Source organism: Protopterus annectens, chromosome 10.part0 (genome assembly GCF_019279795.1).
Source record: "Protopterus annectens isolate FY-2018-M chromosome 10.part0, PAN1.0, whole genome shotgun sequence".
NCBI classification, from domain to species: domain Eukaryota; kingdom Metazoa; phylum Chordata; order Ceratodontiformes; family Protopteridae; genus Protopterus; species Protopterus annectens.
In genome coordinates, this window is record NC_056744.1 from 68617412 (window position 1) to 68644654 (window position 27243).

Here is a 27243-nt window from a genome sequence, read left to right on the forward strand (position 1 = left end):
AAATGCCAGGACGTTTGTGTCTTAGAAGAAGTTTTACTGCATATATCTAATATATGATATTACAATGCTGACATCCTGGCCAATAAACACATCCCTAGTTACTTCAGTACAAGGTTTTGACAAACACTTATTTCTCAAAGAACACCTACAGGATCTCCTACTGTACAGACTGTAAATTAACAGGCAACAATTTTAAAATATGGAAGCTGAGGATTTCCGTGGGTTCATAAAAAAATAATAATAATTAAATACAGCAACATCTGGGCTATAATGTATTATAATATAAGGATAATAACAAAAACAGGGACTGAAGAGAGAAAAGCAGATTGGAAATGTTATTATACATCCAGATGTTTTCAGCCAATACAAGAAAGCTAACTTATCTGGCAGCAGAAATGGTAAATTGTTAAAGAGTGTTTATAACAGAAAATGCTAGCTTAAAAATAAACTCCCACGTTGACAAATGTATGAATAGTCAGTACTTTCACTATTTTATTTCAGGATATTCATCCCATTGACAAGTTTATACAAGGCCTGCCAGTACAAACAGTGTTGGGTTGTCAGCTTAAGCCCATAATACTATACATAGCATCCCCTCTGCAATATGTGTATTGTTGGTTTCCATTAACACATTGGTTAGTCTGTATATTTTTTGCTAATAAAAATGAATTCTTGATATCCATGTTATTTGTTTTACTTATTTTTTTTTTCAAAATTTAATACATGATATGAGTGTTGTTTGTTTTACTTAGTGATTTGAATAGTTATTGCATGTTAAGAGTGCAGTGGTGTGTTCCAAATTTCATTGAAAAAACACAATTGACTCGCAGGAATGAATTATGTAAAAGTAACATTTTTCCATGTGTTAACAAAACTGAAAATAGAAAAGCTGAACACTAACTGATGTGCCCACTGAGGACACCTATTTTAATTACATGAAAATAACAAATCCAAATTGAATGTGAATGAATCAAGAAATAAATGATTTTCCTGAAAAGTCTTGTTGCAAACAAAGATCAATCCATTTCACAAATACTGAATTGTTTAATTTGACTTATTGTTTACTGCCATAAGATAACAGGATTAGTAGATAATTTGCTAGTCTATGAAGCATGACGTTATTGGGTTTGATTCATCAGTGCCTACTACATTTGCATGAGACAGGCCAAGTCAAAACACAAAAGGTCAAGCTTTTTTATTTTGCAAGAAGAATATAATATACAAACATAGTTAGCATAAACAACAACACTACCAGGATCCATATGGAAAATGTTCAAACTAGCAATCTTTCTTTCCAGTCTTAAAATAATCTTTTAAATTTATCACTGAGCTTTAAGACATTAAGAAATTTCTTTAACATACTGATAACATTATCAAGAGATATTAAATGGAAGCTCTTTTTTACACTTGCAATATAGTATTTTACTAAAGCAGATAGCAAAAAGATGACTGCTTTATTTTCTGAGAAATCTGAGAGAGAGATTTCTAATAGTTTGTCAACAGTGAAAAGTCTGGTCAATAAATTTAAGTCCTTTTAACTTCTCATATAAATACTTCTATATAGGTGTAACAGATTTACAGAGCCAAATATATATGTACAATGTATTCAGCTCTGTGACCATATATACTACATTAACCTCCCTAAAAAAATCAATCTTATCAGCTGAGCTACACAAAATGCTGTTCAATTTGAGTCAAAGAAGCTCACATAGTAAATGTGAAACTCAACAGAGTGCTTAGTTAAAGCAGTTGATACTGTTGTATATTGAGATTTCATAACCAATGCAACTAAACCTTAAACAGTTTAGTAATTCTATACTTTTTCTAGAAGGGATAGCCCCCTTACATCCCATCCCCCACCCTGATACATAATAATTCTTCCTTAAAAATCTTGTTACCTAAAAAGTGCTCAATAGTTGTTTCTCATGGGAAAAGGCAACATTTAATTATCTATTTATTTATTTATTTATTTATTATTTATGTATTTAAGCAATGCAGCCTCAAGTAGAATAATCCGTTAATAAGTGATGTGGTAATAGTCCCCTCTGTAGCACTGCAGGGGACTTTCCCTCTGTAGAAATAGGTGGATTCAAATGCAGTCTAAATGGTTTGCAGTATGGGGGGGGTACAGGAGTTTGCCCCTGTGACAATCATTTGAAAATGGTTTAAAATACAATTAAAAACCTAGTTATCCATTGCATATCTGCACTGATTACTAAATGTATAGTGTTTACTGCTTTCTTCTATGTTTATAGTTGATCTATTCAGGATAAACTTTTGTGCTTTCACTTGATCTATTTTCCCCAAATATGCTAGACCTAATTAACTTCTTTCTGCCATGTTCTTTAAAGTGAAGAAGAAGCTTCTTCTAAATCCTGTTAGGACTACCCAGCCAACAAATAAATAATATGACAAGGAATAAGAACTAGTATCTTATTAGATGTATAATAATTGTGTCTTAGTTTACAGACTGAAAATTAAAATATGGCAATGTAATAAATCATTTATTTACTGATGTAATTGATTCACCTTTTGTATCTGATAAATAATGCACTCAAGAAAAGAAACAGTCTTCCACCAGAGAAAATGTATATGCAAAATTGTTTGGAGAAAGTTTAATGTTATAAGTATGCAACCTTTTATGTATTCTAGTATAGAGTAGTCAGAGACAAAGAGAGAGAGAGTCAGGGGAGAGGGAGAAAGAAATCAAGAGAGGCACCTCTATATGCACATTATACACAGATACACAGACACACACACATACACACACACACACACACACACGCACACACGCACACACGCACACACAGGCACACAGGCACACACACACACACACACACACACACACACACACACACACACACACACAGGCACACACAGGCACACACACACACACACACACACACACACACACACACACACACACACACACACACACACACACACACACACACACACACACACACACACACACACACACACACACACAGGCACACACAGGCACACACACACACACACAGGCACACAGGCACACACACACACACACACAGGCACACGCACACACACACACACACACACACACACACACACACACACACACACACACACACACACACACACACACACAGGCACACACACACACACACACACACACACACACACACACACACACACATATAAGCGCACGCGCGTGCACATGTACATCTTGTTTAAAAAGATACAAGAGTGCCACTACACTATGCCCTATAAAATGACAAGCTTGCTATCCACAAAACTTGCAGATAAAGAAGATTTTCTTTGTAAATGCTACATCATTCTATACTTCCCAATGGAATTTAAAGGTCAGCATACAAATCTGATATGGTTATTGCTGGTAAACGTTATAAGATTCATACCATTGTATTCAAGTTTCCTAATCTGTATTTGCTGAGGCATGCCAAAAATATTTTCTGTCTCTCCATTTTGGAGTCTGGAAGACTCTTCTCTGTACATACGTGGCTAATGTTAAGGAGGTGTATATGCAGTATTATTGTTAAGTTCAATGCACTAAGTTCGTACTTGAAGTGTCAAAAATTATCTCTATTTTTGTTGTGAATTTTTACTAAAATCTATAATATTTTTCAATTCTAGCTTGCAACTGCAATCTGCATGCCCGGAGGTGTCGTTTCAACATGGAGCTCTACAAGCTTTCTGGTCGTAAGAGTGGTGGAGTTTGTCTTAATTGCAGGCACAACACAGCTGGCAGGCATTGCCACTACTGCAAGGAAGGTTTCTACCGTGACATGACAAAGAACATTTCACACAGGAAGGCATGTAAAGGTATGTGAAAATTTGGAGCTGAGTTTCTCACAGCAGGACTGGGGAATGGGAGGGGCAGTGTATTATGTTCTCTTTTGGTCTATTGCAAAGGAGATTTTGCTGGTAGCAGATACCTTGTTTAGAAAAATGTGCCACCCCTCCCCAAATCACAGCCTTTTTCTTTTCAATATATGCACAGCAGATTTGAGAAGTTATTTGAAACAAGTGTGGCAGAACAGGTAAAACAAACAAAGAAAAAAAATCTGACAAGGGGAAGAAAGATAAAACCGTGAAAGAATTGTTAGGTTTATCCAGATCAGACAACAGGACACAGAGATCAAAACCCATGATTCGCTTTCACAGGTGTGCATGCCAGCAAACTGTCAGCCATATTTAGCAAGGGCAGCTTAGGGACAAAGGCAACTCTCTTTGATTAATGTAAATAGACACACACGTACATAGTCTCACAACCACACTGATGTGGAGGTATTCAGCATTCTGCTCAAAGTGCAAGAGAATGTATAATCCATTTGCAAACAGTTTGACACCTCTGAATCAAATTGTCTTTATGTCACTGACTTAGCCTGTCATTTGCTGCCTTTCTCTGTTTGTGCTTTTTTTTCCTTAGATCTCACAACAAAATTTTGAAATAAAGGGTGAAAAATATTAAAATTGGAATGATTTTTGGGAAATCAAAGTTCATCTCTGATATTTTCATCCTAACACAGGGCTGTGTAAGATGAATTAGATATGTGTCACAAGTATAGTGCTTTGTGCCATTAAGTAAGCATTTGAAACTTGGGGCATTTAGTGAAAAAGTAACACATTACCTTTTTAAATAATTATATGAAACTGTAGACAAATGCAATATGAAACCGCTTTTACTTATTCATAACATTAGAATTGGCAAAACTTTAAATGAGAGTGGCAGTACAGTAATTACAACAGTAAAAACCGTAAAGCTGGCAATGATATTTCCTGCACACTTACAGGCCTTTATAGCTTTCTGGGAGTGTAGGTCACTGTCACTGTATGACTACTATAATTCGTGTGGTAGCAGTACAACAGGATTTGCAAATGGTTTTCTGTGATAATTATCAAGGATAAGCTACTGTTACATTCTGCAATGAATACAGAATAATAAAAGAAGGAAGCACCTCTTAGATGCAAACACTTTGTGAACCTTTATTAGTCAGAGAATATGAGTGCCCTGACACTCCATATTGGGGCATGTAGGAAAGTGTGCAAAGTAATATGTCATTTCAGTTGTTTACCTTTGTTTATGACCCCCCCTGAAAATATGTACTGCATTTTCCAGTTTTATTTAAATCACAGAATTTTTTTTTTTGCTATAGGTCACATGAAGCCTAAACATTCACTGCTACTATTTTAACATTCCTATCCATTATATTAAACTATTTGAGAGTTTCTGGTCCACATGCTGCCTTGTAATTTAGTCTTCCCTTTCAATACATATTCCATTTGAATCTGAACTTTAAATTCTTTCAACAATAGCCAAACTTCAGAATTTTTGTTTTGTATGTATTTATATATTTATTTATTTGCTAAAGTGTATTAACTTAGGTTCATTGATTAGTACTAAGCTAACTGCCTTTGCGAGCCATTTTAAGCCTAGCCAATTATCCCTTGTGAGACTCAAACCCTACACTTTGTGTTTGGAAGGCAAACACCTTAACCATTAGGCCACCCTCCCAACCAGCACAAGAGCTGATATTAATAGTAGTTAAGCATCTTTCTACATGCTGTTAATATCAGTTCTCATGCTAGGCACTGAGTACTGCCAGTATTTTGTTTCTTTTTTTCTTTTTTCCTTAACCACTAATACATAGAATAGACAAATAACTGTGATCAGGTCTCGCTGATCCTAACTCTCTAGTACATGTTCTCGATGTAGATGCAAATATTCACTTCAAGCTCCACTCTCAAGGTGAATTTCTCGGCATCCATGTTTTGATGATGTTGACAGACCCAATCATAATCCTCTATATTATGTATGTATATGTGTATTTATTTATTGGTTTATTAAAAAGGAAAATGCAAGTGTGCAGATCCAAGTAGAAAAGCATTAAGAATGGTAAAACATAAAGATAACATTACACACTGCCTTTCCTATCAGGGATAGATAGCACATGATAGGCAAAGAGGAAGGCATGGGGTGGTCAGTAAAAGACCAGCTCTGGTTAAGTTTTTAGCTGAGTCTAGAATAAGAGATGCTGTTAAAAAGGGATGATTAGTAGATAACATAAAATATTGTATGATAACTATAACAGTCAATCAGAAGAGATTAAAAAGGATTAGAAAAAGAGAGTAGGAAGACAAATTAGAAAGGAACAATGGGAAGAAATCTGTAGGTCTCCCAAGTTTGCAACAAAGTCTAAAAGATTTAGGATTTTTGCATGGAAGTATTTGCAGTTATATAAGCCCCAAATATACTTCAGAAGACTTCTTCCTCCAGTAAATAGCAAATGTCGAGGATGTGGTAGGGAAAAGAGAGGAAATTTAATACATTTTAGGGTGACATAACAAGCTGACAGATTTTAAACATTGCTTACAGAGTTTCTCGAAAAAAATGGCAGAAATGTTGGAGAAACAAATGGCAGTAACTAAGGAAATTATTTCTTTGAGATGCGGTATAGGAACCAAATTTTCTAGACATAACATTAAGTTTAATGTAATTGGTGGCCAAAAAAAGCAATTATTAGAAAATGGAAAACAAAATCTAAAGCAATAGCAATGACATTTTTGAATATTGTAAAGGAGATACAAGAAATAGATGTGGAATCAGAAAATGAAAGGAGCAAAATTTCATTGAATTTGTTAGAAAATAAGATGCAGAATAATGCTCTGGAGTAGGAGTGAGGTTTAAAGGAAGGCAGAAACTGAACTATTTATGTCATATATTGTACTACTGTTCATTTTCTGTATTAACTGTATTTTTCTATGTGGAGCTTTTTCCCAGGGCCTCTGCTGAAAAAGGACATGTGTCCAGTCAGACTATCCCTGTAAAAAATGTAAAATAAAATAAATAAATAAATAAATAAATATTAAATGCTGGAGTCAATGAAAATTGTTAAAAAGAAAACATGTCCATACTACATGAAAGCAGTAATGGATACTACTATTATGGTTTGTTTTCTTTTAATCTGTGTGAACTCATATTGCAACTTACCGTATGAGAATGTAATAAAAACTTTAAGATAGTACAATATATACAATCTGGGTCTGCCCTAAAATCTATCAACACAAATTACCTGCAAATGTACATACATCAGCATGTAACCAACACTTACACATATGTGTAGTCTGTAATAATATGTACCAGTGCCTTTAACCACAAGAAATATTCCGGGCTCTTTCTATGCACAATGCCTAGCTGTATAAATGCAATCTACTCACTATGTTTAGTATACCACTGTTCCCTGCAGTGATTAATAGATATGGATCACAACAGGTGGTCAGAGCTTTTAATGATTTACAGGTACACATGATATACAGTGGTACTCTATGCAGGAAAAAGCAGTGTGTATCCTATCAGTGCTACACACTACAGCAGGGAACAGCAATTTAGTAATTTATACTACACCTTGTTAAGTAGACTACTTGGTTGCTGCTAAGAAAGGTATATTTTAACTTACTAAGTTCCTGTTCCCAGTTATGTTTTGCTCTGCTATCACACCTGTGACTCATAAAAATAATTGATTCATTAGGTGTGATGTCAGAGTGAGAGTCATTACCATACTATGGTAATTAATTGATCTGGTGGTGCTGTTTGAGCTGCCATTGGTGGGAGATTAGTAGTGTCACTGTGAACCAGGATTAATGTATTCAGAAGACCAACGTTATCTGAGTATATGTGTCTGGAATACCACAGGCTGCCTCGCTGGAATTAGTCTGTATGCAGATGGTGTTGTGTTTGTAAATCACATAAAATCAGAGTGGGGCTTTTCCATGCATCCTCTGCACATGGAATTCTATGACTACATAGTAGGATAAAGTAGCGTACAAGGACTTAAACTCATTCTGTATCTTTTTCGATGAATCATGTAGGGCTTTGATACACTTTATACCTGTATAAAAGTCCAACTCCACGGCATGTAATGCTTATGACTAAGACACATTGTACATTAACACTAGAAGATAAACAAGACCTGTTAGGATTACAAAAACTGCAGCTCAAGAAATATTGAGAATACGGAAAGAAAAGAGAAATGATAAATGCTAGATGTGAGCATTCATAAAATGTCACATAGACGTACTTTCCAATAAAGTTTTCAGTAATCCTTACTATAATCCTGACATATGATAAAGGACAAAACAAATATCCAGACCCCCTGCTTTAAGCATAATTCATAGTAATGACTGCAGAGACATTTGGAACAGAAAAGAACATTTTGGCTAGGCATTAGAATTCACAGCTGTCACATTCCTAAATTGACATAAAGAAACAGAAAATAAAATATAATGCAGGAAACTCAAAAGTATTATCATGGTTACCAGTATGTATTTCCATAGCTACGCTTGGGCATGCAGCTTATTTCTGTGAGTCAGCAGTACCGCTTACATTTATAATTGTGTTATACAATTTATATCCCTTTTCAGGGGTGACTTCTGCAGCAGGATAATGCAAAGTGAGTTTCTGCTCACTAACACTAGTTGCATGGAGGCAATGCCTGTAGAATGTTACTCTTCCCTTTGGCATTAACTGACATTTGTCTAATAAAAGAAGCATCATCCCTATGATATTTTAATTTTTTACCAGCATTTCAAAATTATTCACTATTTGAATGTTCTATTCATTCTAGACTGTTTCTACCATTATGGCATACGTTATGGTCAATAAATACAAATTATCTCGCTGCTTACTCATACATTGAGGATATAGTCATGCTGGTGTTATATTAATATAAACAACATACCCATCCACTTATATCAATAAATAAGTGTAACTATGGGGAAAAACAGCTTCTGAAGACTTTCATCTGCAATATGAGTGTTGATTTGATACTATGTGTGATGCTTGTGAACAAAAGGGTAGATTTACAAAAAAATATGAAAGGTATACAATTAAAGGTCAGTTCCAGTGGCACAGAGGGCAAAAGGCCTGACTACTGCTCAAGTAACCAAAGTTTGTTAAGCAGTTTGGTCACCTCATGGATGTGGCAGGGGAGCATGGGATGCCCATTTAGGTGGGATGAGAAAACCCAGCCACACATGCTGCTACTATCTTTTGAATGAGAGCCAGTGACACTTAGGGGCAGGCCTGGGGTGGGTACTAGTGTCACCAAGCCCCTAATGGGTAGTAGCCCTCAGAATAAGGGTGCAGAATCATACTGCATAGTCATGAAGTGCAAGGTGCTTTGGGCCACCATACTGACACAGTTTGCACTACTTCACACTGTCTCTGAAGGCTACCAACCATGAAGTTTCTTGCGATGCTCAGTTTCCATTTTAGTGTATTATGTAGTATACATGCAGAGTTACATGAGCATGTCACTCAGAAACTGGATGCAATAATGCTCTGTATGTTCAAAAAAGAAAAAAGAAAAAAGACGATCTATAAGTTTTACAATAAAAAATGTATAAGTATTCAGCTTTAGACTAGCAGTAGCTGCTTCTACTATGGAATGGGTGCTACCAAATTTTCTCCGATATGACTTTATTAATAATACTTTTTACTTGTAAGCAAATAACACTGTAGTAATTAAGCTAATAAACTGTTCTGCATGCTTTTTTTTCCCCTAAACTAGATATCCAAGATGACATAATTCAAAACAAAATAAATTTGCTCTGAGAGTAAATGTATATGTATATGTATATGTATAACTCAGAAAGAAAACTATGTAGATGTGTAGCCTGCATGAAAATTAACAGACAGAGCAAATTACAAACTGGAAGTAGTTTTCTTAGTTTTCACTTACCATACTTTTTGGAGTATGCAGGGAAATAGCCCTCACACATACCTCTCAATTGTCTAGATTTTTGCAGAATGCCCAGGTTTACCTGGCATTTTTGGTCAATCCCTCCTAAAATTTGGTCAGTCACTGAGGACTGAAGTTATACATTCGATTTTTAGACGTCATATCCTTCAGAAAATGCACATTAACACAAATCCTGTTATTCTATCAACTTTCTAAGTTAATAAGAGCAATATTTAAATCTGTCCCTATTTTTGGTCCCTTGTCTCTCCTTTATTTTATGCTTTGTCCAGACTTTTTACACTAAGAAGTTGAGAGGTATGCCCCCACTGCACCAAGATGAATGACAATAAAGGCTGTGTGAAAAATTAGTCAAAAACACTACAAAAACAAGATATATATATATATATATATATATATATATATAAAAACACCCATATATATATAAACACCTGTATATATATATATATATATATATATATATATATATATATATATATATATATAAACACCCATATGTCCTCCCCACGGTCAAGTGATATTTAAAGACATGCAGGTAGGTGCGTGAGTGAATGGGTGTGCCTTCTGTGAAGGTTGGGCGTCGGGCTGGCACGTCGGCACTGTAAAAATTCACTGCCAATCATTAGCGGACCGGAGTTCCACTGTCCCTAACCAGGAAAAGCTGAAAGAATAAACACACACAAGTCCAAAAATGTGAAGACTGAATGAAACAAAAATCCAGACTTGCATACATTAAGTCCAGTATTGTAATGTCTGGAATATTGCCTTTTCTCTGAAGTATTGTGACCTCAGAGTTGTTATATATAGGTTTGGGAGTGTGGAGCTTGCCCCCACATCAAGGGTGCAGGAAGCTTGTCTTCCTGCAAAATACATTTAAAGGATAAGAGTGATGTTTGATATTTGCTCTTCTCTTGCATTTTTGGTCTTTTGCAGTCTTTCAAGACTTAGCAATCCAAGTCCTGACATTTCAGTAGAGATCCTATATAGTCACTTTAAAAGCATTTATTACAAAGAAAACGGAAGCACTATAGAATATACCCATTTTAGGTCATGAGCAGGAAAAGTGGAACTATGTATTTGTTGGTGAAAGGTTGTCTTTTCCTAGAAAAAATAAATCTTTTGAGACTGTAAAAAATCATCATGGCCTACAAAGGAAGTGTTACATATAGATTCACAAGTTAGTGTGACCAGATGCCTGTAGTGAAGGTGGTACGTAAAAGAACTATAAAATGCCAGTGCAGAATCAGTAGTTTAGCTAAATGAAATGCAACCTAGCAACTTATATAATCATTATTAGTCTTCTTTAAATATCCAGAAACCATTTAAACACACAATATATTAACCATTAGTGTTAATTGTGCAATTCAGTCTCCAGGGGTGATCCCACTTTGAATGTGCATGTTTGCCTTTGAAGGAGTGAAAAAAGTAATTCTTTCCTATGGCTACAAATTCATTTTTGTAAGGTGCTTCAGAAAACAAGACTTTGATGGGAGATCCATTTTAAACTTCTAAAGAATGGAAATGTTTAGAAAGCCAAATAAAGTACATGCTCTTAACATGCCAGTTGCAGCAAAATGGAGGCACGTTTTCATAAAAGCTATCCTCAGGGCTCAGCCTTATGAAGTATAGCAGTATCATAATTACCATTATCTGTAAAGTAGGTTTTCACAGATGTTATGTTGAATATTTAAGACTAAAATGTTGAAAATGGATAGTTATGCATGACCCTTTGCATGATTGGGTGAAGTGCTTTAGTCGACAGAAATGGATGGACAACAGGTGTAAAAGAGTGACAATCTCCAGGTAAGGGAATATGCCTTTTCCTGTGTGCTGTCATAGAGTAAGCGCAGTCCTCCACACACAGCCCCTCCATAAAAACACTTAAATACCTCTATGTTAGTCCTCAGAGCAGCTGTAGAGTTTTTTGACATTTTGCTGTCAATGTTAATGCGTTGACATTACAGATGTAGACATTTTATCTGCTCACTGTAGAATATTGAAGTACTTAACTAACATTGACATGCCACAATGTTAGCACACAAAATATTGACTAAATATAATTGACATGGAAATATCAGCTACAAAGTGTACATACTTTGAGACACTATCTTAGTGCATGCAAACCAAAAAACGTGTTTTTGTAGGGGGTAATCCCCCCATGTACCCCCAAATTTGCCCCCACACCAACTGCTAATTATACATACCAACTCTGAGATTGCACACCCCACTACTACTACAATCTTGCAATTATTGACCATGTATTTTATCAACCAAAGTGTGTTGGCTCTCTCTCTCTCTCTCTCTATATATATATATATATATATATCTACAGAGAAAGAAAGAGAGACAGAGAGAGACAGTGTGTGTAATTAAATATCTGATTGCAATGGGTATTGATAAAAAATTTCATGATGACTGATGCATTGTGGGTCATAAACTGAAGTCCTTGACCCCAAAGTACCAGATATTTTATTTAATTATTTTACTTTACTCTATACTCCCAATGGAATGGTAAGTATACCATGATCCCTAGTCATTTTTCAAGCCATGGGCCCCCACATTTACTTTTAGGACCACACATAATTGTACAAGCTCATTTGGATTCGCCTTCCTGATTCTTTAAAGTATATTTGTTTAATAAGGAAAAACTGGTTTCTATGACTGTTTTAAATCTGAGTGGTCTTCAACTTTTTTCTAGCAAGTAGTGAAATAACACTTCATATCCAATAATAACTTAGTTATACATTTTGGAAAATTTTAGACATAACAGACCACTCGATTTAGAAAAGCTAATCTGCACTCATTTAGCCACCCACATAAAAAAATTTACAGATTACTTAATTTCCAAAAGCATGTGTTTTGGTCTAGAAGAAGTGCCATGGCCACCATATATACTTTGACTAACAGCATCCTCATTAGTATAGATAAAGGACTAATAATTGGTGTAATACTTGTTTAGCCAAAGCCTTTGACGTTGTCAGTCACTCTGTCTCCTCCTACAGTCCCTAACCACTGCCAGCAATAGCCCTGTACAAATTGGATCCACTTTCGCACCTCTAGCTCACATTTCCAAAGGTGTCCTCTCAAGGCTCAATACTTTTTCCTATTCTTGTTTCAGTTCTTGTCAACATCCTCCCTTATGACATCCATCCTTTCCTAGTTATACTGTATGAATATGGACATCTAGAGATCTGGTCCCATACTGGCATCATAAAACAGCAGCTTGAAATTAACCTGACCTATGTAAGTAACTAACTAACCAGATACAACCTAATACTCATTGTCAAAAGAACAAAAGCAATGCTCTTTGGAATGCTGCAAAAAGTCTCCAAATTTACAACTCTTGGTCCTTCTCCTACAATCAAAAAACAACTACTGGAAGCAGTCCCATACTACAGATACTTGGATAAACCCTTTTCTTAACTTCCTGTATCACAAGTCTGTCAAATGGCACAAATATGACAGGTGATGTTTAGAATTATGAGAATTATGGCTATGACCTGTAGTCCTTTGGTACATGGTTTGATTCCCTCTGCTCTCATTTGCCTACTGTGTGACCTTGAGTGAGTCACTTAATTAGACAGTGATTAGTGGCAAATGGAAACTTAGGCTAGGCTCATCAATGGTCCCTGAACTGCAATCCTAGTAAATACCTATGATTCAAGTTACTAAAACTAAAGTTAATCACTACAAAAGCCAAATGGCAGCCCATATCACAAAGAGCTTCCCTCTTATGGAAACTGGTATGGGAAGAAAGCTTCTTTGTTCAGAGTATTCCCACAAGATATCTCCTTTGTCATAATCTAAGGTCACCTTCTTAAATATATTCCATTTGCAAACTCCACTATACAATCTGATATGTACAGAATTTGTGTTTTCTATACTTGTCTCAAATGTTTGAGAAACCATACCCAAAAATGTTAAATAGTTACAACTGTTTATTCATTTACATAAACAAGTGCAATACTTCCTGCTCAGCCAATCCAAATGCAATTGCTTTAGAACCAACTGTGACATCCCCACTCTGGGCCAGTAATCAAGGAGCCTGAATCCTCACCACTGACACTGGAGAAGGATACTCACTTGGAATACAAATACATGCACTCAGTATTTCCAGATGCAGACTTCTCTGCATCAAGCACAATTTCCCTTAAGAGCACACAGGGAACACAGTCAGCCCAGGGTATGGATTTCTCTGTCTGTCCCCCTCCAGGTCCCCAGAAAGACTCCCTACTGGCACAGCTTCAGAGTTAGGTCTTCAGCCGAGTGGCCAGTTCCTCCACCACTCCCTCTGTGAAAGCAGTGCTTCATGTCCCTACTTCAAGTAGCTGCCACACATACACACACTTTGAGATTTGATTTACACACACACACACACACACACACACACACACACATGCACACACACACACAGCTGAGAAAGGCTGGCGCAGGTTTACTAGCTATGCCCCTTTCAGCCCAGACTATAAGGTAGTTATCACTGCCACCAGGCATTACAAAGCCAGCTATCTGAATTAAATTAATATTAATACAAATGGTAAAGTTGACCAACCAGCAAGGTTTTCAATAGTGGCCAGAGTTACTCTCAAAACCTAAATATTTTTTAAAACATACCAGCCACAATAAAAAGTTTAAATACATTTAATAATAAATAATAAAAGAACAAGAAAATAATAAATATCTTTTTACAGTAAACACCAGAGTTTCAGACACAGGAAATATTACAAATAACACTGATGGAAAGTTTCACAAAGATGCAGAAAAACAGTATTTAGCTAATCTCTCCATTTATTCCTGATTGACCAAAAGAATTACTGCTCCCTAGTTAAGTTACTTACTACTGCAAGGCAAGATGATGTGGGTAAGGGTCTTTCTTGTCAGATGTCCAAGAACAGACTGCCCCTGAGACTTCAGTCTCCTCTAATATTAAAACATTATTTCTGTATAGAATGACGTCATGTGCAGATGGTCATCTAACTTCTGGTTCCCACACTATTACCAACACTAGAAGCTGCTGGGGTTTAGCACCTATGTGCTACCAAACAGATCTGGAGCTTTTCTAAGATCTGTTGCAGCATCTGGAAGACATAATACAATAAAACCATTCCACTCTTCCTACAGGAGCTACAAACTATTCATTAGCACAGACATTGTGTTTCCGGCTCCCTTCAAAACTGTGGGATAACATCTTCATGGCTAAACCCATAAAGTAATTTATTTTCAATAATATTTTTTTTAAAGTAAGGTGGATTACCCTCTTCTCTTCCAGTATATCCCGTTACAATGTATACATTTAAACAGTTACAATAATGCATGCACATTTATTTTCTGTCCAGCAGGAAACACTGTTGATACATTTTAACACAAGCAACTTGACAAATACATTTTTAAAGACAAGCATTTGTACAAATCAGTTTGATACACAAGCGACATATAATTCTTTACAAAATTCCAGCTAGCTGTGCTGGTACGTTACACATCCAATGCCCTACTTCTCCTGGCATGGCTGGCAGTACCTCCTATCATCATACCAATGCCATCACTTAGTCTATTCCACATGATTCAATGGCAATCTACGCATTTTTACCGCTAGCAGGTTTGTGAGATAAACTAGCCCTCATTACTCCCCACATTAACACAGTGAACCTACTTTAACAGCTACACATCCCAGCACATTACATCACAGCTTCTCCTTCCACATCTTCTTATACACACACACACACACACACACACACACACACACACACACACACACACACACACACACACACACACGCACGCATACACTCACACACACACATACACGTACAAATAAAATAAAACATGGAAAAAAGAATCAATTTCTCATTAGGACTAGCTTTAAAATACCAGAGGATTTTTTGTTAATAGTACTTGTCTGGATGCAGAATTAACACAACACACTTAGAAAGCATTACTGAATATGTCTTCTGATGTAGACAAATAAATTCAGAATATGTATGTATAATGTCTTGAGAGACATTTATTTCTAATGATACGCTACAAAATATTTCCAGCATTATATCAGTGAAATCATGTATGAGGACTGTCTTATTTTCAGTTTTTATATCTTAATTTTGTAGACCCACGGTAGTGTTGCTGCGGTACCATTGTTGCCTCACAGCAAGACGTTGTCCCGTTCGATTCTCAGCTAGAGTGTCTTCTGTGTGGAGGCATGCATGAATGGGCGTGCCTTCGTTGAAGGTTGTGCGTCAGAGCTGGTAACTCGGCACGTAAAAATCCACTACCAAACATTAGTGGACCGGAGTTCCCCTGTGGCGACCCCTAACTGGGATAAGCCGAAAGACACAACAATATATCTTAATTTTGTAGGATTTTAAATTAGTTTATTTTCTGGTATTCATGTAATAAAGCTGTGTTTCTGAATGAAATTCTTCAGTGGTATTTTCTTATGGGACAAGTTTCGTGAATCTTAGAAATCCCAGATTCATTATTCAATGGACACAGATTCTGCTAAAACATTTAAAAACTAATTTTAATTAGTAATGAAAGTAATTGCAGAAAGCCATTTTCTTAACTCTGTGCAGATGCACTCCTCTAGCCCAATTTTTTAATATCTGAAATCTAGGTTAGCAGTGTGAGTTGTGGTTGAATGGTCCCACCAAGATAATGCAGCAAATTAGTAGGTGTTATTCAATGAATGAATGAATGAAGTAATGAGTTATGTTCTGTGAAACTCATTTCCCTAAAATGCACACATGTAGACAGATGATAAAGATGGTGTGAGAAGAAATTTATTCTGTATGCCCAGTGAAGGAGATTACACTTGCTACATCCTCTGCCCCAAAAGAAAATATTCTCATTGTCAGAATGCAGATCCCCTCTGGTCAAATATCATGGTATCCCTGGCAATGCTCCCAAGAAGAGTTCCCAAATATTTGGCAGTTTCAGTCAGCCATAACTGATAAGCTGCTGTTTGATTTGTGTTTCTACAAATCATGCTGATTTAATGGAAGGATTAGTACATTATTGTAATACTGAAATATATTTGGGGTGTTATTTTTCATATCTTACTAAAATGTTTTGTTTTGCTACAGTACGTTATAATATATGAATAATTTGGGTGTATTGTGTATTTTTGTCTCAATTATATAAATATATATATATATATATATATATATATATATATATATATATACATATATCTGTGTGTGTATAATTATCAGTTTCACTCATTCATTTGTCCATTCATTCATTCATTCACAGAAGTCACAGTCTTACAGGCCTAAAATAATTTTGAAGTTGTGAGAGAGTCCAAAATTATTTTTTTTTCACATTTTAACAAATAAATGATGGGTATATCTGTAACAAGAACAGGTATTTAATCAAATACAAGTTAATCAATAATCAAATTAAAATGTACAATTTACATGGCTGCCCCCCCGCCCCATAAACTGTACATTACCAATGGAATGAAGGTTCAAACTCGGTTGTGCTGCTCAACATACTTCATGTGGAAAAAAATCCTTCTGACTCTCATTATGAAGCAAGATGATTAGCATTAGTTAACAGTATGGCATGTTTATAAATCAAAATTAAGTAAAAAATAATTATCTTATATTATTATGAGGGTCTATATTAGAACATCGAAGTTTCAAAACTTCGAATTTTCTAATATCAATCCCTATTCAGCGAAAGCTGAAAATATCAAAGCAACAGAAAACCAAATTTTTTCCTAGGGAAAGAATTTGGTTGTCCGTTTCTGTTGCTTTGGTATTTTCAGCGCTGTGGTGGAAAGTTACGGGTCGGGTTCAGGTAAGTGTGCGATTGAGTGTGGGTTAGGTTAGTTAGGGTTAGGGTGCGGGTTAGGTATGTTTGCGATTGTGTGGAAGTAAGGGTTAGGGCGGGGTAGGTGAGTTAGGGTTAGGGCGCGGGTGAGGTGAGTGTGCTATAATGACGGACCTTAGGGTTAGGGTTTGGTTTAAGGTAAGTGGATAGTTAGTGGTGTGTGTATAGTTTAGTGTAGGGTTAGGTGTAAGATTTTAGGTGTATGTGTGTGGATTGCTGTTTGTTCAGGTAAGTGTGCGATTGAGCGTGGGCTAGGTTAGTTAGGGTTAGGGTGCGTGTTAGGTATGTGTGCGATTGTGTGGAAGTATGGGTTAGGGCGGGGTAGGTGAGTTAGGGTTAGGGCACAGGTGAGGTGAGTGTGCTATAGTGATGGACGTTAGGGTTAGGGTTTGGGTTAAGGTAAGTGGATAGTTAGTGGTGTGTGTATAGTTTAGTGTAGGGTTAGGTGTAAGATTTTAGGTGTATGTGTGTGGATTGCTGTTTGTTCAGGTAAGTGTGCGATTGAGCATACGTTAGGTTAGTTAGGGTTAGGGTGTGTGCTAGGTATGTGTGTGATTGTGTGGACATGAGGGTTAGGGTGGGATAGGTGAGTTAGGGTTAGGGTCCGGGTCAGGTAAGTGTGCGATTGTGTGGAAGTGAGGGTTAGGGCGGGGTAGGTGAGTTAGGTTTAGGGTGCAGGTGAGGTGAGTGTGCTATAGTGACGGACCTTAGGGTTAGGGTTTGGGTTAAGGTAAGTGGATAGTTAGTGGTGTGTGTATAGTTTAGTGTAGAGTTAAGATTATAGGTGTATGTGTGTGGATTGCTGTTTATTTGGTGTGCTTGTGTTGTGTGTATGTGTTTTGGAACAACAAATTTTTTCCCTAGGAAAAAATTTGCTGTTCTGTATGTTCAATGTTTTCAGCTTTCGCTGAATAGGGGTCGATATTAGAACATTCGAAGTTTTGAAACTTCGATGTTCTAATACAGATCCCTATTATGAATACTTCTTAACTAGGAAATTAATGTCAGTTCTAGCTATGAAAGTAAACAAGATCCGTTAAGAAGATAAGAATAACAAAAGTAACCCAAATTGCATGCTCTAAAGAACCATATTGTCATCTATATACAAAATTATATGTGTGACAGTTGCAGGCTCTTTGTAATACAAAACATTTCAGCAGCAAGAACTTCATACTACAGCAGATGTGTTCAGAGTATGAACAGAAATTGTATTTTAAAGAAATAAAGTATATAACAATAATAAGCCATTTTAGACAAAAGATAATACTGGATTTTGCCAAGTGATGCTTAAATTTGCCCACATGTACTTCACTTCAGTAGGCAGTCATACCGGATGAAGTAAAAATCCAATTTACCAATTAATCATTATATCTCTTTGTTAAATCATACTTCATAATACCTTGAATGAAGAATGTTGTTGTTGTGTCTTTCGGCTTTTCCCGGTTAGGGGTTGTCACAGCGGAACTCCAGTCCACTAATGATTGGCAGCAGATTTGACGCACAACCTTCAATGAAGGTACGCCCATTCACACATGTCTCCACACAGAAGATGGTCTAGCTGAGAATCGAACAGGACAACGTCTTACTGTGAGGCGACAATGCTACCGAAGTATAAAATATGAATATGACCTCTAACTGTAATCTGGCTTGCCAGGAAAGGTATTACTATGAATAAGTAATTGCCCTAACCTTAAATTAAATAATTTAGTGCCCAGTTGCAAACCCTTGTAATACATAGAAAAACAGAAGCTAAAGACTAAATTCATTTTTATTAAAAGTTTATACATTTTAATACTGTCTATGGAGAAGCTATTATGCAATAAGTGTTATGGATCTGGTGTTGCATTATAATTTCTATAAATAACTGGTTAACATTTAGTACAGCATTGAGATAATGTGATTTTTATTTTAAAGAGGCATGATACCATGTTGATGTCTTAAAATGCATGATTTGTTTTTATGCTCTGAAACTTAACAATACACAAATGCATTCCTCTGCCGAATAATGTCATGTGAAACTTTCAATTCTCCCTCATCTGGAACAATGGAAAAACTGAAAAGCTTGCCTAATTCCACATGTAAGAAAACCTTTCAGATGTATAAACTTTTATATGGTCAATTAATTAGTGGATGTTTACACAGATCAGATTAAGTATTTATAAAATGCAAAGTACAGTAATTCATAATTCTTACAGAAAAGGTCATATATAGTATCACTCTTACTGTATGTTATTCTACAGCTTATATAACCATACATTTTAGAATTGTATAAATAAAACAGAAATGATCTTCCAGTAGTATGACTCTGAAAGACAGACTAGAAATCTCCACAAAAATCTTTTTTTTTTTTTCATTGTCAACTGTGAAAATCAGTTAACTTCATATTTTGCACCTTCAATAATGTCTAACTTTATTTCTTAATTGCTCATGTTGATATTCTGCTGAAATGCTTATATATTAGCTTGCTTAAATACATTCTCACATATTTGTATACACAATATCCATCAGCCATCACATCCATAGAGTTCATTCTCTATATGACTTTATTTGTATATTTATACTGATTTGTCTTTTACTTAACTATGCATGCAGAAATCCATCACTTTGATAAATAGTTGAGATCCAACTATGCTAACTCAAGCTATCCACATTTTCCTTTGTATAAGCACCATCCCTCTATATTACAGTATTTTATGTCAAATCAAAGTGTGGTTATATCAGACACTGGGAAAGAAACATGCATTCAGATGTTATGCATATAATACTTAATTTTACAGGCTGTTGAATTTGCATCAGTTTTTTTTAGAATGTTATGATCCGATGTTGTCCATTTTCTTCTGATTAAATATTTGGAACTCAGGTCCAATTCAAATCAGGCCTCAGCAACTTCATTCCTCCAGATCCAGGGGTCTAACTCCTCCCATACTCATAATTCCCTCATCACTGTCTAATTACCTCAGATCTCATTTGCTGCTTCAACCAGATGGTCTCAAAAGCTCTGAGCTCTTTCTGGATAAGTGATTTATTCACTTTATCTTATACTCAACCTTGGTGTTCTCTTTCTCTGTTGTTTACTTCTCCTCTCTGTCTATATATCTATATATAGATATAAAAAATTAAATAGCTTTAAATTAAAGTAGCATTATTACTGTTATAGTTTATATAGGTAGATAGGAGCCTGTTAATAATAAGACTCCTGAGAAGGACATTGGTAATGGTAAAAAAATGGTCCCTAGATCCCACAGCCTCAGTGGACCAAGCACCAAAAATGCCAAAGCCTTCAGATCCAAAGCCTTGGATCTGTTCTACATTTCCATCCTGGCCTTTCACTCTGGATTTGATTAATTCTTGGCTTCATTCCCCTATTCTTCAACAATGCTTCAGGGCTTCATTAATAGCATTTTACAGCTCTGCTCATTTTACCACTAGTATCACCAAGGCCAACAGGATGATTCAGAAATTCCTCTGCACATAGATATAGTTGGGAGTAATTCCAGCTCCATCCCCTTTGATGGAGTTGAGAACTTCACCACCAGTTTCCCATGTTCAACTCCATTGCAGGTCAGTTCATCAGAATTGAAGACTTCAGATCCAAAGGTCCCTGGAGCATCTTTGTCAACACCGATAGTGCCATCCACTTCAGCTCTGACAATGACTCAGTCTGTCTTGACTCCAACCCTCTTGAATGAGACAAGAGTAGGAGTTGAAGCTTCAAAGCTTCAAGGGCAGGGTTTGACTCCAAAGTTGCCTGAGCCATCTCTTCTTCTTGGAGCATTGTCTCCCATCAGCTTGGCTCTGATGTCGTCCTCAGAGCTAGGTAGGGCTGGAGCTTCAGGGTCTCTTTCTGTTCTACCTTTTAGAGAGGCATCCTCAGCTCATATCTCTTCCTCAGACTTTGAGACTTTCTATCGGGTGAAGAGGTGACACAATCCCTTTCAGATACAACCTGACCTCAAACTTATTCTGCTCTGGATTCCACTTCTTCACATTGACAACGACAGTCATTCTCCAAAACTGTAGGGGAAGTACTCTCTTTGACTTCTCAATCTGATTCAGACCATCATCAGATATTCCCTAGTGACAGGTGCATAGAAAGCAGATGTACAAATGGAAGTACTGGGATTCATCACCAAAATCTCTTACAGAAGACATTGGTTTGAAGGAAGGGAAAATTTCCCCTATGATATCTCATTTGGAGAAATTCTAGAATTGGTTAAATAGAAAGGGGGTGGTCCACAAATACACCTTCCCCAGATTTTTCCCAGAAGAATCTGTATTCCTGGAGGCTTTTGTAGTTGGCTCTTCTACAACTTGAGTGGTCCCTCCTCCTGATGCCCTCATTTATCTAGTGGCTTAGTGAGTCTGGAAGGTACCTGATACAGCAAAACCTATACTCAAAAAATCTGACAGGATTCTAGCAAAGACAGATTTTACTGGAGTAAGAGTCCTCCTAAAGATGCTATTGTTGTCACAGCAGCCACAAATAAGGAACTCTCAGGAAAGTTCATTCGTCCATATCCCCTAGCAGAGAGCATAGGGTCTTGGACAAATCTGGAAAAATGAACATATGCTTCAGCAACTTTTTCCCTGAGAGCAGTGAACTACATGTCCCATACTATTTGATTCCAAAGAGGACTGACTAAAGAAATTACCAGTTCTCTTTCAAGTAATTTGCCATTAATTATCCAGAAAACTCTGGAATCCCAGCATTCCTCCTTATCTTCAGTTTCAAATGTCTCCATGCTTCTGCTTTCAAATGCAGTTGATGGGACAGCTCCAGCAGCAGGTACTGGCATAGTCTTACACCTCCATGCCTGGATGCGAATGTGTGATTTTTGAGGCTTTAAGATGTCCTTCATCAATGCTCCTTTTGATTGTACTACATTGTTTGGCCTGAAAGTCAAGGGCACACTAACAAGAAGCAAACAAGATAGTAAGACTCTTTCTGCCATCAGAATCAATTTCTCTGCTCCTCAGAGAACCTTCTCCAGGAATCAATTAGGAGGGAAGAAATGTGGTTCTGAAAACTGCATCCTACCCAGGATGGTTCTTCTGATAGACCTTCCCGTGGCAGGTGAGGAGGTAATTTCAATGAATGTTGCCCTAGAGGCAGAAGCAGGCTTCAAAACCAGGGCTTTCATGGACCCTTTTCTGAAAAATCCTTCCAGTACTCCAGAAGGGTTGTCTGACTGCCACACTGTGGTGGCAGTTGGGGACATCTGTCCCTACACCCACAAACCTGATGGGCCATCACTTCAGATTCTTGTGTGTTGAGGATAATAACCAGAGGATACCCAATTCCATTTCTAACAATGCCTCAAGCAAAAGTAAAGATTCTGTTCATGCCACCCACTCAGTTGGAATCCCCAACAGCAGAAGTAAACAAGCTGTTGAAGAAGAGTCATCCAGCAGATCCCTCCCGACCAGATAGGATCATGGTGTTTTCTCTAGCTTCTTTTCAGTTCCAAAAAAGACAGGGTGTTTAAGGCCAGTATTGGACCTAAGCCACTTAAACCAATATGTGAAACAGACAACATTCTGGATGGTCATGTTTCAGTCCACTTTGCCTCAACTCAAAAAGAATGAGTTGATGTGCTCTATCAATCTCCAGGATGCCTAGCACTACATAGAAATACACAGACACTACAGATTCTTCACTTTTCAGCTTGGAGCAAATCATTTCCAATTCAGAGCTCTGCCCTTTGTACTCACCAGAGCCCCTGTGGTGTCTGCCAAGTGCATTGCGGCAGTAACTGCTTATCTCAGACTGCAAGATTTTCAGGTATTCCCATACCTAGATGATTGTCTCTTTACCACTCAAACCAAGGATCTGCTAATTTTGCAAAGGGATCTCTTACTCCAGTTACTTCACCATCTAGGAATCATGGCAAACAGGCAGAAAAGCAAATTGTTACCTTCACAGAATCAGGAATTCATCAGATGCCATCTAAATATTACAACTCAGATTGCCACCTTACCTCCACACAGGGATCATTCAATCAGTCACAATTACTAGATAATCCTTCCCCTCCAGCATGCTTAATTCTAAGACTACTAAGACTGCTGGCTTCAGCATTCGTTCTTGTTCCCATGTCCAGATTCCATGTGAGAGTTCTGCAATGCCCTCTTTCAGTCCAATGATCTCAACTTTTTCCAACCTCTCAGGTTGATCTCAGTAGGCAGAGCCCACACAGAATAATGCATCTCTTCATCAGCATAGACAACTAGCCATCTTATTTCTCCACTTTTGCCTACAGCAGTAGTTACCACAGACTCTTCCCTTTTAGGATGGGGGAGGCATTATGAGGAGAAGAAAGTTCACAGTACATGAACACATTTAGAGACAAATCTACACATCAATGTTTTGGAAATGAGAGCAGTCCTTTTGGTGTTGTAGGCACTTCAAGACTCTCTTCCAGTAAGTGTGACTGCAATATAGACAGACCACATATCAGTGGTCTGGTACAGCAACAAACAGGGGGGGACCAGATTGAGCCCATTACATAGAGAGGCCATGTGGGTTTGGCAATGGGAAATGTTTTTCTACTGCTTTCTGATGGCAGTGCACATCCTGTGAACTTCCAGTGTGCTAGCACACAAATTCTGCAGGTACATTATTTTGCCTTACTAGTGTTCCCTCATTACAACAGTGGCTAATCAAATCTTCAGTCGCTGGGGTCAACCTTGCTGTGACATGTTTACCTCCTACCTGAACAACAAATACAGCAGTTACTTTGCCCAGATCCCACCAAAGGGTTAATTTGGCAACTGGGTCTCCTCTATAAATTCCTTCCATGTCCTCTAATAACAAAATTCATTCAGAAAACCAGAAGGGTCAAGGCCAAGGTGATCTTCATTGTCCCATACTGGCCATGACAGATGTAGTTCCCTTATCTCTGGTCTCAACTACTCAGTCTGCCCTGGACTCTGGCCCACAGGAAGGACCTAATATCTCATCCTTCCAGACATCCTCTTCTGGACCGAGGCTCCCTGAAGTTAACTGCTTGGTTACTCTAATTCTAGTGATGGCCAGGGATGACAGGTTTCCAGAAAATGTTGTTCATATTCTTTCTGCTTCACAAAAATCTATCACTAGAAAAGTGTATTAAAGCAAATGGAAAAAAATCTTTCTGGGCTATGGGGAAAAGTTTAGATCCTTTCTCAGCTCTCCTTCCCCTCTGTTCTAGAGTTCCTGTCTGAACTTTTTCAAAACAGTTCACGTTGCTCAACAATCAAAGTTCAATTGGCAGTCATTTCCAAATTTCACATAGGTCATAATGAGATTTCTATAGCTGCTTTAAAGGTGTCTAACCCCTTTCTTAAAGGAATCTTTCTTCTTCACCCCCCCCCATTTGAGATCCTGTCTCTCCTTGGACATCAGTGATGTTTCAGGGTATCACGCAGTCCCCCTTTGAACCAGCAGATTCAGTGGACATTACATTTTTGACATAGAAAGCAATCTTTTTAGTGGAAATCACTTTTGCTAAGAGGATTTCAGAATGTCAAGCTCTTTAACGTAAGTCACCTTACTTGTTTTTTCATAAGGACAAAGTTTTTCTTAAAACCAATCCATCTTTCATTCCTAAAGTGGTTATCTGAGTCCAACATAAATCAAACCATCAGTTTGCCTGTATTCTTTCCAAAATGCTTTAACAAAGGAGAATATATATTATACTTCTTCTTCTTTCTGCTTTTCCCAGTTAGGGGTTGCCACAGCGGATCACCTGTCCGCTCATGATAGGCAGTGGAGTTTTACAGTGTCAAGTTGCCAGCCCGGCGCCAAACCTTCCACAGAAGGCACACACACGCACTCACACCTCTTTCCATTAATAGGAAACTTAAATTTTATTTACATAAAAACATGAACTTCCGGCAGTCATATCAATTGTTCATTCCATTCTCTAGATCTAGGCTGGGACAAGGAGTTTCCAAGATCACTATTTCAAGGTAGCTGTCAAGCTGTATGTCCTTTGTTTATGAAAAACTGGGTCTGAAGCTCTCCAGAAAAAGCTCATTCCATAACAGCTGTGGCAACTTCAGCAGTTTTTCAACACCATTTTCCAATTGTTGAGATTTGTGCAGCTGCTACATGGTGTATAGTGCATAATTTTGTGTCTCACTATAAACTGGATATACAATCCAGTGCTCATTTATCCATTGGTTCTGCTGTTCTTAGGAACATCCTTCCATAATTCCACCTGGGAAATCATGTAGCTAGGAATTCTGTCCCAAAGGTTGAATCAGATGAAAATGGACAACATCAGATACAAAAGTTATGTACTTACCATTATAATAGATCCGTGTTGTCCTGTTTTCATCCGGTTCAACAGACCTCCACCATCCTCCTTCCAAGTTATTACCTAAAGCTCCTGGAAGAATGAGTTAGCACATACAGCAGTCTATCTGTCTCTAACCTCAACAAGTTATCAGAATCACATTTATTAGCCAAGTATGTACATATACAAGGAATTTGACTCCAGTTTCAATGACTGTCCAAGTATGAGTTACATAAATGACATACATACAACTATTAAGAACAAGAAAAATGCCTTATTAGCACCCTACCCAAAAGGTATTATTATCCTTCCATTCCCATTTAGTTATTTTTCTCTATCCTATTTTCTATTTAAGTATATTCTTCTATGGGAGGTAATTAGAAAGTGGTGAGGGGTAGGGAAGGTGTCAGAGCCCTGAATTAGAAGGTCTGACGTTGCCAAGGCCAGATCCAAATGGGATCCAAGTCCCAAAGGTTGAACAAGATGAAAACAGGCAACACAGCTCTATTCTTATTAAGTACATAACTTTTATTTTCATTGTTCACATCTTTCACCTAAATAAGGGCCAGAACTTCACCTGACTTAATAATTTTACTGGTTTCTTTGACAATCCTGTACACACACACAAGTAATTTACTATTATTCTGAGCCATAATAGAAACGCTCATTGGAACCTTTAGTCTTTAATCTTAACAGTACCACCTGTAAAATACACTAGTGAATTAACATTGGTGGAATCCCAGCTTTCTGGCAATAAACACAAGAGTTTTGCAGTCTTCAGCACACATGGGAACAGAGACTTGCTCTACTCATTTTATTATGTTACTTATGCTAGTGTCCTTTGACAAAGACATGTCTTAGAATATACGAAGTGTGATGAAACTCTGGTTTCCGTGAGTACCTGCTGTAAATAAACCAATTCAAATAACTGCATCAACGTTGCAGCATCACTATCATGAATTTCTAATCTCTGTTGTGGTATTACTTAAGATACCGAAAGTAGCATACACGATAACACACTAAAGTATGACAAATGATTACGTAAAACTGCAGTTGTTTTATTAGCAAGCATCTACAATGATGTTACAGAGCCATTATTCTTATTGTCAAATCTTTGAATTTCTGCACAGATATGTTCAATTGCTGATGGATCTTCTATTAAAATCATGGCTGCACTTAAAAAATCAATCATTCAGTGGATATGACACACTTTTATACCTAACTTACATATTAATATTCATTCTTGCTTTAAGACTTATGGGTATTGGTGGTAGGGATATTAATAATAATCTAGACAGTAGCATATCCAATTTAGCAATTTACACTAATTAACTTTCAAGTTATTTATTTATTTATTTATTTATTTTCAGATATTTTCAGAACTA

At 37.0% G+C, this 27243-nt stretch overlaps 1 protein-coding gene across 2 annotated transcripts in view; it reads left to right on the top strand.

The window, feature by feature from the left end:
• NTN1 (netrin 1) overlaps positions 1-27243 on the top strand; it is a 1578910-nt gene that overhangs the window by 901300 nt on the left and 650367 nt on the right. For both annotated transcript variants that reach the window (XM_044085027.1, XM_044085026.1), the window contains exon 3: positions 3631-3819. In XM_044085027.1, coding sequence (XP_043940962.1) covers positions 3631-3819 — 189 coding nt within the window. The remainder of the gene's footprint in view (positions 1-3630; positions 3820-27243) is intronic.